The sequence below is a fragment of the Thamnophis sirtalis genome, unplaced genomic scaffold (assembly GCF_051295495.1).
Source record: "Thamnophis sirtalis isolate CommonGarterSnake01/CBP01778 unplaced genomic scaffold, rThaSir2_p1.2 scaffold_9, whole genome shotgun sequence".
Taxonomy (NCBI): Eukaryota; Metazoa; Chordata; class Lepidosauria; order Squamata; family Natricidae; genus Thamnophis; species Thamnophis sirtalis.
The window spans coordinates 13,330,508-13,348,265 of NW_028261389.1; the positions used below are offsets into that span (position 1 = coordinate 13,330,508).

Here is a 17,758-nt window from a genome sequence, read left to right on the forward strand (position 1 = left end):
GATTCCATCCAATTCTTAGCATCCTTATAATCAGAGTCCATGTGGCTTTGGAGAAACGGTCTTCCTGGGCCTTGTGGTCACCAAGAAAAGCCACAGCTAAAGCAACCTTCCAATAGAGAAGATTTGCAAAGTTTCGTACTATGGGAAGACAAAAGGCATTGCAGAGTAGAGAAGAAGGTCCTGCGTTGGTTGCTTCCGATAGACACATCTTGCAGGAAGTAACACTTAATGGTGTCTGCCTGTTGTAGGCGGCTGTTTTTCTCAGATTCTGCTGTGGCAAGATGGTGCATGTCTCCCAAAGAGACATCTCTTTCCCTCAGCTGTTTTTCTTCCTGCGAGGAGAAACAAACGGAATTTCCTTCGCTTCGGTTTCTATTTTTTTCAGTGAATTGGATGTCCGTGGGACTCTTGACTCACTCATGTGACATTGGGGATGCTCAGGTCCTCAGTCGCACAAGTATCGCAAGCGCCTGGAGCCCCATCTGCATGAGCTTCGCGGACAATAGCAGTAGACTTATATACCGCTTCATAGGGCTTTCAGCCCTCTCTAAGCGGTTTACAGAGAGTCAGCATATTGCCCCCAACAATCTGGGTCCTCATTTTACCCACCTCGGAAGGATGGAAGGCTGAGTCAACCCTGAGCCGGTGAGATTTGAACCGCTGAACTGCTGATCTAGCAGTAGCCTGCAGTGCTGCATTTAACCACTGCGCCACCTTGGCTCTTACTCTCGGTCCCACTCGCACAAGCGTCACGGGCACCTGGGGCCTCAGTCGCATGCGCGTCAGGGGCACCCTTGGCCCCATTTACATGAGCAGCTGGTGCTCCTGCACACACACAGACATACACATCCCTCCCTCCCACAAAACCATCCCCTCTCCCCCCCCCCCCCTCTCCAGGCCACCATGCTAGAGGATGCTGTACACTTTAGTTCACATCTTGGACTTTCTGTATCAAAAATATCTCAATGCTCCGAAGCATCTATGAGAATATGGTCTCAGACATACTTCGCCACGATGTAGAAAAGATGTGGAGACTCTGGAAAGAGTGCAGAGAAGAGCAACAAAGATGATTAGGGGACTGGAGGCTAAAACAGATGAAGAACGGTTGCAGGAACTGGGTATGGAAAGAAGGACTAGGGGAGACATGATAGCAGGGTTCCAATATCTCAGGGGTTGCCACAAAGAAGAGGAGTCAAACTATTCTCCAATGCACCTGAGGGCAGGACAAGAAGCAATGGATGGAAACTAATAAAGGAGAGAAGCAACCTAGAACTAAGGAGAAATTTCCTGATAGTTAGAACAGTTGAACAATTTGCCTCCAGAAATTGTGAATGCTCCAACACTGGAAGTTTTTAAGAAGATGTTGGATAACCATTTGTTTGAAGTGGTGTAGGGTTTCCTGCCTAGGCAGGGGGTTGGACTAGAAGACCTCCAAGGTCCCTTCCAAGTCTGCTATTGTATTAAAATGATTACAGGTAGACCTCAACTTACAACTTTTCATTTAGTGACTGTTGGAAATTATAATGGCACTGAAAAAAGCAACATATGACCATTTTTCAGACAGTTGCAACATCCCCATGGTCAAAATCCAGATGCTTGGGAATGGATTCATATTTAGGTTGGTTCCAGTGTCCTGGACTTTTAATTTCTTCTTGCAGGCGTATAGGTAGTCCTCCACTTATAACCTTTCATTTAGTGATCGTTGGACGTTAGAACAGCACTGAAAAGAATGACTGTTTTTCACAATTAAACACAATGCAGCATTCCCCTGATCATGTGATCAAAATTCGGGCGCTTGGCAACTGGCTCAAATGTATGACGGTTGCAGTGTCCCGGGGTCATGTGATCACCTTTTGTGACCTTCTGACAAGCCAATGGGGGAGTCAGATTCACTTAACAACCGTGTTGCTAACTGAACAACTGCAGTGATTCACTTAGCAACTGTGGCAGGAAAGGTCGTAAAAGGGAACAAAGTTCATTTAACAACTGTCAATTGGGTTCAGTTGTGGCCATAAGTTGAAGACTACCTGTTACTATTTTTAAACCCAATTTATGGGACACAGTGAAAGCGGGAGCCTATTGATGGGTTATAATAAAGGTTGGTGAGAAATAAGCTTTCTAAACCTAATGATGCTATGGTGAAAAATTGGCTGGGATTAAGCTATAAAGTGCATTGTTACAGGGCACAGCATTAAACAGTAGATAGAAAGCCCCACTTTTTGTCTCCTTCCTCACTATCTCCAGGCAGTGCTAACTATCTATTTTAAAAAACAGAAAATTAGAAAGTACATTCAGAAGATTTATGCAGGAATGATTTAAAAAAAAAAACCAGGTCAGCAATCCTCATGCTGTGATCCATAAATTAAAGCAAGTCACAAATTCATTGTCTGCAGCTGAGAGCCAGCTTGCACTTCCCTTGTTCTGTGTGCCTGATTTGATGTGTGAAATGAGGCACATGGTTGGAAGGCTGTCAGATCTCGGCAGTGTTGATCTGTTTAACTTGGAAGCTTTCTCCTTTCGTTTGTCACATTTTGGTACTCTCTTTCTTGCCTTCCTTGCACAGCCATAATTATGAATTGGGATTTGCATGAGACATTCTCGCTGGAAAAGACTCAAAACCTTATTGTGAAAAACAATGTCGTCTAAATCTTGCTGGTTTATTCCCGAGAAATACTGTTCACTAGTATTTTTATAAAAGTAGAAGTAAAGCTTTCCCCTGTCCAGTTGTGTCTGATTCTAGTGTGAGTGTGTGTGTATGTGTGTTTGTGTGTTTGTGTCTGTGTGCTCATCTCCTTTACTTAGTCGAGGGAGCCAGCATTGTCCAAAGACATTTTTATGATCAGGTGGCCGAGGTGCATAGAAAGCCATTATCATCCCACTGAAGTGATACCTATTTATCTACTCGCATATGCATGCTTTGGAATTCCTAGGTTGGCAGGGAACTGGGACAAAGACAAGAGCTCACACGCCGTGCTTGGGTCTCAAACCCAGGTTGTCAGTGTCTTTAACCATTGAGTCATCGCCCACTCCCCACACCAGTATTTTAATTATAATTTGCAAATAATGTATATTCAGAGTTAAAACTTGCCAAAATAGTTGCACTGATCTTAATGAGCCACGGTAATGCAGTGGTTAGAGTGCAGTACTGCAGGCTACTTCTGCAGACTGCCAGCTGCCTGCTATTTGGCAGTCTAAACCTCACCAGGCTCAAGGTTGACTCAGCCTTCCGTCCTTCCGAGGTGGGTAAAATGAGGATCCAAATTGTTGAGGGCAAGAGGCTGACTCTGTAAACTGCTTAGAGAGAGCTGTGAAGCACTGTGAAGTGGTATATAAGTCTAAGTGCTACTGCTATTAAAATATATGACGAATAACCTGAAATATCTATTATTTTAGGAAGGCACATTCTAAAGCATGGGTCCCTAATTTCCTGTCCATGGACTGGCACAAGGCCACGTAAAGAAGTGAAGGCCACGTAAAGAAGTGAAGCCCCATCCACGGGATGCAGGCAGCATGCCAAACCACATCCCTTCCAGAAAGGGAGAAAACCTTTTCTCCACGGAACTGGTCCCTGGTACTCAAAGGGTTGGGGGACTGCTGTTCTTGAGATTGACTTTAACAATTAGAGTCAAGAATTGACGCAATGGCTCAGTGGCTAAGACACTGAGCTTGATCAGAAGTTCGGCGGTTTGAATCCCTAGTGCCGCGTAACGGAGTGAGCTCCTGTTACTTGTCCCAGCTTCTGCCAACCTAGTAGTTCAAAAGCACATAAAAGTGCAAGTAGAACAGGAACCACCTTTGTTGGGAAGGTAACAGGGATCTGTGCACCTTTGGCATTGACCACGGGGACGTCTTCGGACAGCGCCGGCTCTTCGGCTTAGAAACGGAGATGAGCACCGACCCCTAGAGTTGGGAACAACTAGCTCGCATGTGCAGGGGGAACCTTTAACTTTACCTGAAATTCTTTACCAAGAACTGGCTGGGGAGCCATCTGTCATCTCCCAGCCTACCACAGAGTATTCCTCAGAAAGGGAAGAATTTCACAGATGCACACTTCCTCTCATTCCATCACAATCTGCCTTCTCCCCAGTCAACGCCACTCGCTGGATGCTGCCAGGGAAGCAGCAGGAGCTGAGTTCCTTTTTTCTTCCCCCCCCCCCCCCCCCGAATCCAGAAACAAGGATCAGGTGCCAAAGTTACAGTGAAATGCTCCCATTCTCCCCTCTCTCCCCCGCTTTGCTCTACATCTTTCCCGTTGACGGGTCATTAGAGATTGGAAGCGAATGGGGGGCGGGGGGGCAGAGAAAGTTTCTGTTCTTCTTTTAAGCCCTGTAAGATTGGCATTCCCTATTGACCAAGCCTTGACAAAGGATTCTAATGAATGAACAGGCTGCATGGCTGTTTAATTAATGTGAGCTAGATAAAAAGGGAGCTATTGTAGTCGGTTCCGGACCCTTTGCATAGTTTGCAAGCGAGTGTTGTGCAGATATAGTTCTCTGAAATCTGACGTTTTACCAGGAGCTGTGACTGACGGGATCCTGAACCAGTGAAATGGAGGATTTAGCTATTTTCAGTCCATCTTTATCTGGGCAACCAAAGGTTTAAACCAGGGGTGTCCAAACTTGGGAACTTTAAGGCTTGTGGACTTCAACTCCCAGAATTCCCCAGCTAAAGTCTAGTCAAATGACCATGAGGGGAAACTGACCATCGGAACTTCAAATATGGGTCATAACCCCCCCAGCCCCTAGGAGCACTTTGCAGGCCTCTCAAACTCTCCGTATGTCCCATTTTTTTTGTGAAAATGCAGAGGGTTAGGGATGCTTGAGAGTGCAAAAAAAATTTTTTTTACTTTACCTCTTCAGAATCTTGGTGCGTCTTATACTCTGGTGCATCTTATAGTCCGAAAAATACAGTAAAAGTAGAATCAGAATAGGAGAAATGGATGAGGGAGGCTCATTAAAATGATACAGGCCATAAACTGCCCTCAGTGTAAAACTCAACAAACTATCTCAGAACCTTTAAATGCTGGCTTCCTTTAACTACAATTGTGATTTGCACTGGTTCCGTTTGTCTCCCAAATACCCTTGGCCACAAGTCCTTCCAGGCAAACAGTGAATGCCAAGTTGAGTCTTCTTTCTCCAAGACACTACATTCTCCTGAAGTTATTTAGAGCCTTCAGTAAATCTCTCTTGTTGGGTACACAGTCTTTTCTTTCACACATTTTGCCCACATCTCCTGCCAGGACACTTCATCTCCAGTCCCATCAACTGCCAACTGCCCTCTTCACTTCCTCTTTCTCAGCTGCCTGGGAAATGTGTTAGCCTGAAAGACTACCCAAGGCTTATTTCCATTGGCCACAGCAGTTGCGAAGACGTTGCCAATGATGTAGTTGTGTCAGTAGGTCTGGAGACCCCAAAGGACTGGTAGATATTGAGATGGCTCCCAAGTAATTAACACCTGCTCTTTGCCCAGTCTCTTTTTTAAAAAAATATTCTGTTTTAGTTTTGTACTTTTAAGGATGTTTTAAATAGAAATTGATATTATTTCTTATATTTCTTAAATTCTATTGTGTACCACCCACAGGCATTTGATTGTGAGATGGGTGGCTATATAAGTACAGTACAATAGATAGGTAGGTGCTCCATCACTGGATGGAACACTCCATCCAGTACTCCCTTGTCCATCACAGTGATCACAGAGAGTGCTCCATCATTGGCAACCAATTGACCAGGAGGGTATAAAGTCTGCTGTCTTGAGCAGGGGCTTGGAGTAGAAGACTTCAGAGGTCCCTTCCAGCCCTATGATTCTAAGTTCTATAGATAGATGATAGATGGATAGTTGGATGGATGGAAGGATGGATGGATAGATTAGATCAGTGTTTCCCAACCTTGGTGACTTTAAGTCCTGTGGACTTCAACTCCCAGAATTCCCCAGCCAGCTATGCTGGCTGGGGGATTCTGGGAGTTGAAGTCCACAGGACCTAAAGTCACTAAGGTTGGGAAACACTGGATTAGATAGACAGACAGACAATGATAGATGGATGGATGGATGGATGGATGGATGGATGGATGGATGGATGGATGGATGGATGGATGGATAGATAGATAGATAGATAGGATTAGAAAGAGATAGATAATGGATATGAGAGATTAGAAAGAGATAGATGTATGGGGGATGGATAGATGATTGATAGATGATAGATAAGAGAGAGAGATGAGAGAGAGAATTGGCATATAGGTAGGTAGGTAGGTAGGTAGGTAGGTAGGTAGGATTAGAAATAGATGTATGGGGGATGGATAAATAGATGATAGATAGATAGATAGATAGATAGATAGATAGATAGATAGATAGATAGATAGATAGATGATAGATAGATAGATAGATAGATAGATAGATAGATAGATAGATAGATAGATAGATAGATAAATAGATAAATCATCCAGTCAGAGCTGAAGAAACTTCTTGGATGAGAAGCGAAATATCTTCAAAGAAAAACCGGAAAGTCCAGTTGCCTCTTGAAAAAAGCACCTTTGGGATTGATGAAGACAGTATCCTCCTAGTCTAGTTGGTAGCTTCTCTTAATTTCCCCTATTTAAAAACAACAACAACAAACAAAGGTAATAGGTAAATAAGAGTTGCTTCTGTGGAAAAGGCTACCTCCAAATCAGCTTTCCTTGGATTGGCACCTTCTCCATCTAACGGATTACAACTCCCATCATTCCCTTACAAAGAGAAGTGGATCCAAAGTTTATCTTCCCCCACCAAGAACAAGGCCGCAGTTAACCGTGTTGTGTAAATAGCCTTGTGGTATAGAGAAATTTGAGAAGGCTACTTATGTTGTATTAGGGATTGGACGCTGTCCCCTTGGCAGATTTCAAGAGGCAGCAAGTGGCACAAGAGAATAAATTTGAGATCTTGTCTCTGCGCCCCCAGAGTCATGGTTCCAAGGATGCGACTTGCAATGCACAAGTGTTGGCGCCTTTTAATAAAAATACGCCAGAAGGTAAAAAGCGCCACCAGATTCTTCTGATTGGGCATCCCTGATCCAAGTAGTGAACATCCATCACGTTCCTAACTTACGCATTCATCTCCTTCTCTTCTTGAATAAAGAAGGAGAATGTGTGTCCTTCATAATTGCACATGGGCTGCTTGAATCCCCTTTTAAAAATCAACACTTCTGTTTTGAAAATGTTTTGATTTCCATTGGCCCAACTGACAGTCTTTGCAAGCATCTCATAATACTGCTTGGCTGGGAAAAGGGTGTTTTATTACTTCAGGATGTGGTAGGGTTGTATTCTCTGAGCCGTGGTGGCGCAGTGGTTAGAGTGCAGTACTGCAGGCTACTTCTGCTGATCGCAGTCTAACAGCAGTTTGGCAGATCGAATCTCACCAGGCTCAATGTTGACTCAACCTCCCAGCCTTCTGAGGTGGGTAAAATGAGGACCCAGATTGTTGGGGGCAATAGGCTGACTCTGTAAAGGACTGTGAAGCAGTATATAAGTCTAAGTACAATTGCTATTGCTAGTTCAATATACCATAACATTTCATTCTATTTTTGTGTCTTAGTCTTATGGGATATAGGCAATATTGGTTTCATTTTGTTTCTACCACTATTTAAAAAATTAAGCAATCGCCATGATCAAGAGCTAATGAATATCCCTTAAAATGCCAAAAGGTGGTTTGAATTATGATAGCAGTTTTAAGTTTGTTTTTTGGAACTTTTCTAAAGACTAATTTGCATTGATTGACTTTGTTTCCCTCATAGCAGTTACTAGGAGAACTCTCTGAGGTAATGCTTGAAATGATAAATGTTTAAAAGATTTGGAGAAGATTGTTAATTAAGTGTGCTGGACTTCTTGATATCTTTTTTTTTCCTGTCTCCACTCAAATCAACTTCTTATAGCTTACATTCATACCTATCAGTGGTGGGTTTCAAATTTTTTTAGAACCTCTTCTGGAGGTGAGGCCTGCTTTGTGGGAGTGGCTTGCCGGCCATGTGACTGAGTGGGAGTGGCTTGCCAGCCATGTGACTGGGTGGGCGTGACCAACTTGTAAAATGTGGTGAAACTCACTTAACAACGCTCTTGCTTAGCAACCAAAATGTTGGCTCAGAAACTCTGGCATTTGAAGCATGCAAGTCTTAAAGCTGTTAGAAAAAAGCCTCCAGGGCTGTTCAAACTTGACAGCTTTAAGACTTGTGGACTTCAACTCCCAGAATTCCCCCTCTCGCTCTTCATCTTGATGATGTGCGGACGGGCGGGGAGAGGGAGCTGGAACCGGTTCTAAACGGCACTGGAGATTTGTGGAACTTCTTCTATAGAAGAGGTTAGAACTGGCAGGAACCCACCCCTGATACCTATCCTATTCTTACATTTCAAGGGGAGCATTGGTAGGCAGAGCTCATAAAAGAAATACAGAGTCATAACCCAAAAACAACCCCTTCATGACATGAGTCAAAGAAAAATGAATCACAGCTAAAACTAATTTATCCCAACAGTAGGGTCATCCATGACACCATGGCCAACTTGCTATGACCAACTCGCTTCAGGACAATTAGCCACAGCCAATTGGGTGCAGGACAACTTTCTGCCGGACAAGAGTTACGCTAATATCAAAGAAATGGTGGAATAGAATCATCAAAGAAAGGTTGCAAAAGGAGGGACAGAATGAAATGTGAATGGCAAAAATTAAAATGTTTTATTTATTTATTTTAAATAATTAAGAAGAATTGTTAAAATTGTCATGCAGCAAAAGTTGGCTGTGGGCCATTCTCCCAACACTGTTCACTCTCTCAAAAGGAGAGAATATTTGTAGCACAGGGATGTGGGGTCCTTCGTGTTCTCTGAGCTAGGTTGTTTTCTTGCAGATGTTTCATTACCCAACCGTCAATGCTAGAAAGGAGTCGGGTTGAGATATTCTTTATCTCTGAGGATACTCGACCAAGCAAAGCTAAGTCCAAAATTATTAGAGAATTCCTAGAAGCCTGAAATTCACCTAAATCAGCCATCCACAGACACATAGAGATAAACATCTACATACCATTCAAAAGAGGTAATCAAAAAGCGAAGAGACCACAACACTTGCTGACTAGCAGTCAACAACCATTTAATGCCAAGCAGTAAAAAAAACACCCCTGTTAAGGAATTGCCAACTTAGTAAACGGTTCCACCACAAAACCGCGGTCGACTAAAGCGCGCTCGACGAAACCGCGTACCTGACGTCATCACAGCGCGATGAAAAAAGCACGCTGTGAGCGCTAAAGCTAAAATTAACCCCTAAACCTAAACCTAACCCCCCGAAACCTAACCCTAAACCTAACCCTTAACCTAACCCTAAACCTAACCCTAAACCTAACGCTAAACCTAACGCTAACCCTTAACCTAACCCTAACGCTTAACCTGACCCTAAACCTAATCCTAACCCTTAACCTAACCCTAAACCTAACCCTAAACCTAACCCTTACCTTAACGTGAATTGGCTTGCTTTTAAAGCACTTTTTAAAGCGCCCTTTTTTCTCCGCGGTCGCTGTTGTCGCGCTGTTGATGACATCAGCGACACGCTTTAATCGGGTGCGCTTTAGTGGACCGTGGTTTTGTCGTGCCACGTAGTAAACAAGAGCTTAATCAAAGAAACCACCAAAAACACCCCCCACCAACATTGACAGGACAAACCATTGCATATTATTTATTAAAGGAAATTAATAGAGTAACAGAGTTGGAAGGGACCTGGGAGGTCTTCTAGTCCAACCCCTTGCTTAGGCAGGAAACCTACACCACTTCAGACAAATGGTTATCCAACATCTTCTTAAAAACTTCCAATGTTGGAGCATTTGCAACTTCTGGAGGCAAGTTGTTCCACTGATTGATTGTTCTCACTGTCAGGAAATCTCTCCTTAGTTCTAGGCTGGATCTTTCCTTGATTAGTTTCCACCCATTGCTTCTTGTCCTGCCCTCAGGTGCTTTGGAGAACAGTTTGACTCCCTCTTCTTTGGAGGGAGGGCAGTATATAGCTAGAGGGCACACCCCATCCCTTCTAGTACTGATAAAGGTACCTATTTGGGTAATGAAATGCCTGCGAGAAAAAAAGAGAGAGCTCACCAAGGACCCCACACGATTCACAGTACCTCTCCGCAGCTTTTTATCCTACCCAACAATTTGTATTTAATCACATCCATTCTCCGCTTCCTTTATAGCATTTTTTTTTCCAATTTCAGACTTTGAGTCCCCAATGGAAGTGAACATATGAAATTGCCGAATGCTTACATAATTATTCTCTATTCATGGCAAAGAAATTTGAAACTGTTGTGTGCTTGGAGTTATAGCCTGATTTGTTTGTAAGGACAACCTTGTAAATGGGTTCCTATTCTTTCTTTCTTTTTTTCTTTTTTAAAAAAGGGGTGTTTAAGAGATAATAATAGAGCAGCTTGGATTTCATTTCTTTGCCTTCCCCTGAAATTTGTAGAAATGAGTGTTTTGTGACCTTATTGCATTTCTCTGGAGATGAGTCGGTTCAGATGGTTGACACAGCAAACATCTGTTTGGGGAAATGCAGATATTTTTTTCCCCAAAAAAGATTTTGAATTAATTTCCTCCACCCCCACTTTGGTAAATGAATCTTCCCTTCTGTTGTGCAGAAACAAAGGACGGAGTTTCCTCCAAAGCAACCAGACCCCACGCCTGCTGCTCCTTCCCCACCACAGATGCCGCTTCCGGTCCCTCTCCCTCCCTGTGTCCCTGCTCCTGTCCCCATTCCGTTGCCAAAGGTCCCCGGGGCCATCAGCCGCCAGAGCAGCACATCAAGCGATGGTGGCCGGGATGGCCAAAGGCAGAAGCTTCCACCTGTTGACCGTGAGTTTCTCTCCAGGTTCATCTTTGTTTCTTTCAGGATGACAGAGTTGGAAGGAACCTTGGAGGCCTTCTAGTCCAACCCCCTGCTCAAGCAGGAAACCTTAAGCCATTTCAGACAAAGGGTTATCCAACCTCTTCTTTAGCAATAGCAATAGCAATAGCAGTAGACTTATATACCGCTTCATAGGCCTTTCAGGCCTCTCTAAGCGGTTTACAGAGAGTCAGCCTGTTGCCCCCAACAATCTGGGTCCTCATTTTACCTCGGAAGGATGGAAGGCTGAGTCAACCCTGAGCCGGTGAGATTTGAACCGCTGACCTGCTGATCTAGCAGTAGCCTGCAGTGCTGCATTTAACCACTGCGCCACCTTTAAAACCTCAATTGTTCAAGCACCCAGAACTTCTGGTTCCATTGATAACACAGAGGGAGGTCTGACAGAGGAGAGGGAAATTCCTTGCCTTGCAAGCAGGAAATATCTTCCTCCCTCCCTCCCTCCCTCCCTCCCTCCCTCCCTCCCTCCCTCCTTCCTTCCTTCCTTCCTTACTTACTTACTTACTTACTTACTTCCCTCCTTCCTTCTTTCCTTCCTTCTTTCCTTCTTTCCTTCCTTCTTTCTTTCTTTCTTTCTTTCCCTCCTTCCTTCCTTCCTTCTTTCCTTTCCTCCCTCCCCAACTGAATGTCATCCAGAAAAAATTGCTTTAAAAAAATGACATTCAGAGGATGTCTGCTTTGTTTAAAAGCCAAATTCCTAATCCTTGTAATAATGGAGAAAATGTGATGATCTCTGCAAGGTGCATGATTAATTTTTACCAACAGAAGGAAGCCAGAAAGATTACGTTAAAAAAATTTTTTTTAAACAAACCCATTGCCTAGACTGTTATTCCCACTCTTGATATTTGCACGACTCCAGAACTTCGTGGTTATTCGAGCCAAGGTGGCGCAGTGTTTAGAGTTCAGCACTGCAGGCTACTTTAGCTGTCTGCTAGGTGCAGTTTGGCAGTTTAAATCTCACCAGGTCAAAGTTGACAAGAATAGCAATAGCAATAGCAGTTAGACTTATATACCGCTTCATAGGGCTTTCAGCCCTCTCTAAGCGGTTTACAGAATCAGCATATCGCCCCCACAGTCTGGGTCCTCATTTCACCCACCTCGGAAGGATGGAAGGCTGAGTCAACCTTGAGCGGGTGAGATTTGAACCGCTGAACTGCAGATAACAGTCAGCTGAAGTGGCCTGCAGTACTGCACCCTAACGACTGCGCCACCTCGGCTCTAGTCTCCTGAAGGCTCCAGAGGGCGAAAAACAGCCCTACGAGCAAACCAGAAGTGACTTCCGGTTTGGCTGTAGGGCCATTTTTCGCCTTCCGGAGCCTTCAGGGAAGCTCGTGAAGCCTCCAGAGGGCCAACAGGAGGATGGGGGTCGCTGTTTTCACCTTCCCCAGGCTCCTGGAAAGCCTCTAGAGCCTGGGGAGGACAAAAAAAACTGTGCCAAAAACGGGGGGAGCGCTGGTCGCACGTGCATGCGCATGGGTGGCTCTTGCACGGGTTGAGAGCATAGCATTATGGGTGTGGACATGCCTACGCACGACCCCCCCTGCGTTCCCCCTGCTTTTGGCGCGCGATCCAAAAAAAGGTTAGTCATCACTGGTGTAGGGTCTCCTGCTTGAGCATGGGGGTGGACTAGATGACCTATAAAGTCCCTTCCAACTCTGTTAATCTGTTAAAACCACTGCTGTAGGTGTTTCTTTTCCTTTGGATTGATCTGACCCTGTCCGTCACGGAGGATTGAATGTGACTCATTGACTTGAACTGCCAATCTCCTCCAGTTCTCTTGCTTTGTCCCACCTTCCCAGGAAGGAAATCTCAGATGGAGGAAGTTCAAGATGAACTCATTCACCGTCTCACTATTGGTCGGAATACTGCCCAAAAGAAGTTCCAAGTGCCACGCTCCAGTGCCCCCGTAGTCAATATCAACTACGAATCCTCTCCGGAAGACATTAAGGTTTGGCTAGAGGCCAAAGGATTCAACTCAGTGTAAGTCCAAAGGAGTAACCAGCTCTTTTGAATTAACCACAGCTTCAAACAGCTGTATGTATGCTTAGACAAATGACTTTGGACCTGAGGGATATAATGTGGAAATGATTTTATTTTAAGTTACATGAATGTGTAATTGCATTGTTTCACAATATGACTGGGAAGTTATTGTCACGTGGGAGATTACCAGGCAGAGCCTGAGGGAGAGGTCAAACATGTCATCAGTCATGAGTCCCTGCGTGCCTTCTTTATCTCCTGCTCATTTCCCGTTAACCGTTAGTAGTTCAGATTCTTGTAGAGAGCTTAAACTTGAAAGAAATCTTTATACTCATTTGAAGTGCCCGAATCTCCTGATTTCCCCGGTGTTTCGCATTCCATTTATTTAGTTACTTATTCATCAAACAAAAATTGCACATTCGAATGAATAAAATGAAAAAAACCTAAAATGTGACAGGGACGATAGGCCCATTAGTTCACTTAGACCTGCCCCTTTAGGAACCTCCCAAATATGGGATGAAGTTCACACGAGGTGAACTAGATGCTGTCCGAATCCCATTTTTGTCGTTCCCCAATTAGCTTGGTTAGTTAAGACATGGAATAATGAATTATAGCACAATAACATCTGAAAGATCACAGGTTCCTACCTCCGTCTGCTTCTGTTGATTAATTAGTGTCTGTTCTCTCAAACGTAAAAGGGTCATTGCTCATACGTTATTATTACTCATACAGGACCGTGAACAGCCTTGGAGTTTTGACTGGTGCACAACTCTTTTCCCTCAACAAAGATGAACTTAAATCTGTGTGCCCAGAAGGAGCGCGAGTCTACAGCCAAATTACTGTTCAGAAGGCGGCACTAGATGTAAGTGGTGAACATGTTACTCATCTACCACACTGTGGCACAGGAGATGGTCATCCTGTGCAAAGAAGGGCTTGTGGAGGGAAGTCCACTCTCAATAGAGAGCTGGGTGGCATTTAAATTCAATGAATAAATAAAGGTGGGCATGCCTATCTTAGAGCCGAGGTGGCGCAGTGGTTAAATGCAGCACTGCAGGCTACTTCAGCTGACTGCAGTTCAGCAGTTCAAATCTCACTGGCTCAGGGTTGACTCAGCCTTCCATCCTTCCGAGGTGGGTAAAATGAGAACCCAGATTGTTGTTGGAAGCAATATGCTGACTCTGTAAACCGCTTAGAGAGGGCTGAAAGCCCTATGAAGCGGTATATAAGTCTAACTGCTATTGCTATTGCTATTAGACCAGGGAGCAAGAAGCCTTCTGCATGTGGGAACCCATCATATTTTTAGCCTTTAAGGGCTCTAGGGCAGGAGTTTCCAAATTTAGCAACTTTAAGACTTCTGGACTTCAACACCCAGAATTCCTCAGCCAGCAAAGCTGGCTTTAACGGCTGTAGGGCAGGGGTTTCCAACCTTGGCAACAGCGGTGGGTTCTGGATCCTATCGCAACCGGTACGCTGCAATGGGACCGGGAGTCCTTGTCGGGCACACACGCTGCGCACGCATGTGCATGCCACCGCCAAGCGACCTTCAGCTGCTTGGCGGAGGTTGTGCAGGCGCCGCACACTGTACGCACATGCGTAGTTCGCCCGTTTGCATCAAAAAGCGACAAGGAACACAGGCAGGTGGGCCAAATGAGCCACCATTCCAGTATGGTGGCCGCTGCTCCCAGCTACCACCAGTACGCCCGTACCGGGCCGTACCACCCGGAACCCACCACTGCTTGGCAACCCAGAATTCCTCAGGCAAAAGCTGGCTGAGGAATTTTGGAAATCCACAAATCTTAAAGTTGCCAAGGTTGGAGACCCCTGCTCTAGGGAATTAATGATATTGGTGCGGAAGAAGCCAGGATTTTCTTCCCATTTTTTTAGGGGAGGGATAAAGGTTGAGGAAGGTACGTTAAGTTTCAGAGAGACACTCATGTTACCCCATAGAGTTCCTCCCTCAAGAGAGCACTCGCTTTTAGAAGTCTTGGAGGCTTTAAAGCTGCCTCCATCCTTTGCAGAGATGAAGGCAACCTTTTTATATATACTTAATCTTCCACTTCAAGGGCTGAGAACATGAGGTGGGCTGGAGGTACTTTGGAGACAGTGAGCCCACAGTCGGCAAATGTCAATTTTTAGCCTATTTACCGTGTTGACCCTCAAAATAAGCACTTGGCCTTATTTTCGGGGAGGTCTTATTATTTTTGAGGTACAGGAGGCAACGAGCGTGGTCACCTCATGGCTGCTGCTGTGTTGCAATATTTTTGGGGAGGGCTTATTTTGGGGGGAGGGTTTATTTTAGTGCATGCGCTCAAAAACCCAGTTAGATTTATTATCTGGGAAGGTCTTCTTTTCACAGAAACAGGGTATAATATGAATTTTCTATGTATAATGGTAGTAAGCGATGGTTTAATGTTGTATCTAAACCAGCCCATTGAGTCATACACGTAACTATCATACTTTTTGCTTTAGAGCAGGGGTGTCAAATTCAAGGTGCTTAGATCTGACCCGCGGGCGCGAAGGACCGGCCCACAGTGCCTCTGCCAGCGTGTAGCCCTCCCGGGCTCCATTTTCGGCCACCACGGCCTCCTGCAACCTTCTGTCAGTGAAAATGGAACTTCGGGAGATTGTGTGTGGCCTCTCCAAGCTCCGTTTTTTCTGGTGGAGGACTGAAGGAGGCCATCGCGGCTGAAAACAGCCTGGGTAGGCTGAAAACAGAGCTAGATGAGTGATGTCAAGCTGGCCATGCCCACTCTGGCCAAGCCCCCCCCCCCCCTTGGTCCCCCAAGGTCAAACAAAACCCTGATGCGGCCCTCAGTGAAATCAACTTTGACACCCCTGCTTTTGGATAAAATTAAATTTCCAGGTGTTAATGTCTTTGGAGAGTCTCAATCATCCAGGTCATCGTTGTCCCAAAGGTGTTTTTTTCAAAACACGGCTGGAGTTTCCTGTTTGTTTTTTTCTCTGAAAACATTTCGCTTGTCTTCCAAGAAACTTCTTCAGTTCAGTTCAGAACTGAAGAAGCTTCTTGGGTGAGAAGTGAAATGTTTTCAAAGGAAAAAACCCCAAGCAAAGCACCTTTGGGATTTCCAGGTTTTGTACTGTATACTGGATGTAACTCAGAAGAGTATATTTCTGCAAATATATATATATATATATATATATATATATACGTTTTGTCTCTTCCTACAGAATTCCAGTGAAAGTTCCGAACTTCAAGAGATCATGAAAAGGCGGAAGGAGAAACTCAACGCAGCTGCCACTGATTCAGGGGTCGAATCTTTCGATGAGAGTAGCAGTCACTAATAAGACTCGTCTACAAATGTTTTGTGGTTATTGTCGAGGGGGGGGAAACCAGTTTTTTCTTGGCATTGTTCCATCATGCTTTGTTTTAGGAAGCCATGAGGGGGAAATGTCGGGGGATTGTCTCTATTTATGTAACTAGGGTATCATGCCATTAAGGGAGCATGCAGTTGGGAGCCAAGAGGGAGGATACAATTGCTGTTTTGCCTCTCCCTTGACGGAAAAAAATATATATAGAGAGAGAATAATATTCCCTGGAGGGGTTCCTTAAACCAGGCCCCCTGGGAGAAATTCATGCTTTGCTCATCTTTTTTCCACAGCCTAGCAAAGTCACATTGCAATTTTTTTGAGTTGCCCTCAGACTGAGCCATCTGACGAAATGTGTTGAAATCAAGCAGCCAAGCAGAAAGTCCAAAAGGCGCGATCCGGCCAGCGTTGATTCTCTTGTCTAGGCCCCATTGATTTCAACGACGAAAAGTGAAACCGATATTTAAACGTTCTGCCACTGAAATCAACAGGACCTCAAAGGGTTTTATGATGGCACAACATTCCTTTTAATTCACGCCATCCATATGGTTTGCCATAATTACGGACTGCGGCTTTTCTTATCCTCCAGCACTTAAGATTTCCACATTTATGTAGCAATTCCCAGATGTATTTTTAATTATATGATCAATGACCACGCTAATCTTATAAGCACAGATTAAATTCTTCTAACGGCATCATGTCATGATTTCTTAATGGAAGTGTACATAGCAATGTAATTTATTCTGCATTTCAATTATCTGTCTGTTTTTGGGGAGGAGGGATAAGTACGAATCAAGGAAAACACTAATATGATAAACAATAGCACAAATTTTAAAAAGTAGGGGCATTTAGATCTTATTTTGATATCCATGTGGTAGTTCACAGTATTATTTCTTAATAGCATTGCATTTTTTTTAAATTTAAAAAAATATATTTCACTTCACCTGATGGAAAGGAAAGGGAAAAAAGGGGGAAGGTGTTTATAAATGTTTTTTTTTTAAAGCTACAAAATCCCATCTTGATTTCCAATTTAAATCTTTTTTCAAAATATAGCCAAAATATTCCAGTTAATACAGGAATATACTTTTTTTTCTGTGCAAAATGTTCTTTTCTGTCACATGGCACATCAAGGCAAAATAAGGGGGGGGGATTCCATCCTTTGACCAACCTAGATGAGATGTATTGATTTTCATGGTGCCTTTTTTTTCATGACTCCTCAAAGTCTGCAATAAACACCGATGTACATGAACTGATGGACGTGAAGTGGTTTGCATTGTCTGTTATGAGAAAGAGGATGCAAGTTTTTCTTTTGTGTTCCAAAGAGCAGGTGTCTTTTAAAAATAATAATAATAATAATAATAATAATAATAATAATAATAATAATAATAATAATAAAATAACTGGAATTACATTTAAAACAGTTAAAAATTGACAAAATCACCATCAGTCAAATGCAAAAAGCTGCACTGCTTGGATCTGCACGTATATTACGAAAATACGTTACGACGTCCTAGGCCCCTGGGTGGGGCCCGACTAGTAACCAATGCCAAATCCAGCAAAA

The 17,758-nt window shown here is 43.9% G+C and overlaps 1 protein-coding gene across 3 annotated transcripts in view; it reads left to right on the top strand.

Annotated features, from left to right (window-relative positions):
- EPS8 (EGFR pathway substrate 8, signaling adaptor) overlaps positions 1-17,446 on the top strand; it is a 179,312-nt gene extending 161,866 nt beyond the window's left edge. For all 3 annotated transcript variants that reach the window (XM_087722840.1, XM_087722839.1, XM_087722841.1), the window contains 4 exons: positions 10,631-10,844; positions 12,693-12,873; positions 13,603-13,732; positions 16,060-17,446. In XM_087722840.1, the coding sequence (XP_087578966.1) occupies positions 10,631-10,844; positions 12,693-12,873; positions 13,603-13,732; positions 16,060-16,173 (639 nt within the window). In that variant the 3' untranslated portion in view covers positions 16,174-17,446. The remainder of the gene's footprint in view (positions 1-10,630; positions 10,845-12,692; positions 12,874-13,602; positions 13,733-16,059) is intronic.
- The last annotated feature ends 312 nt before the right edge of the window (positions 17,447-17,758 follow it).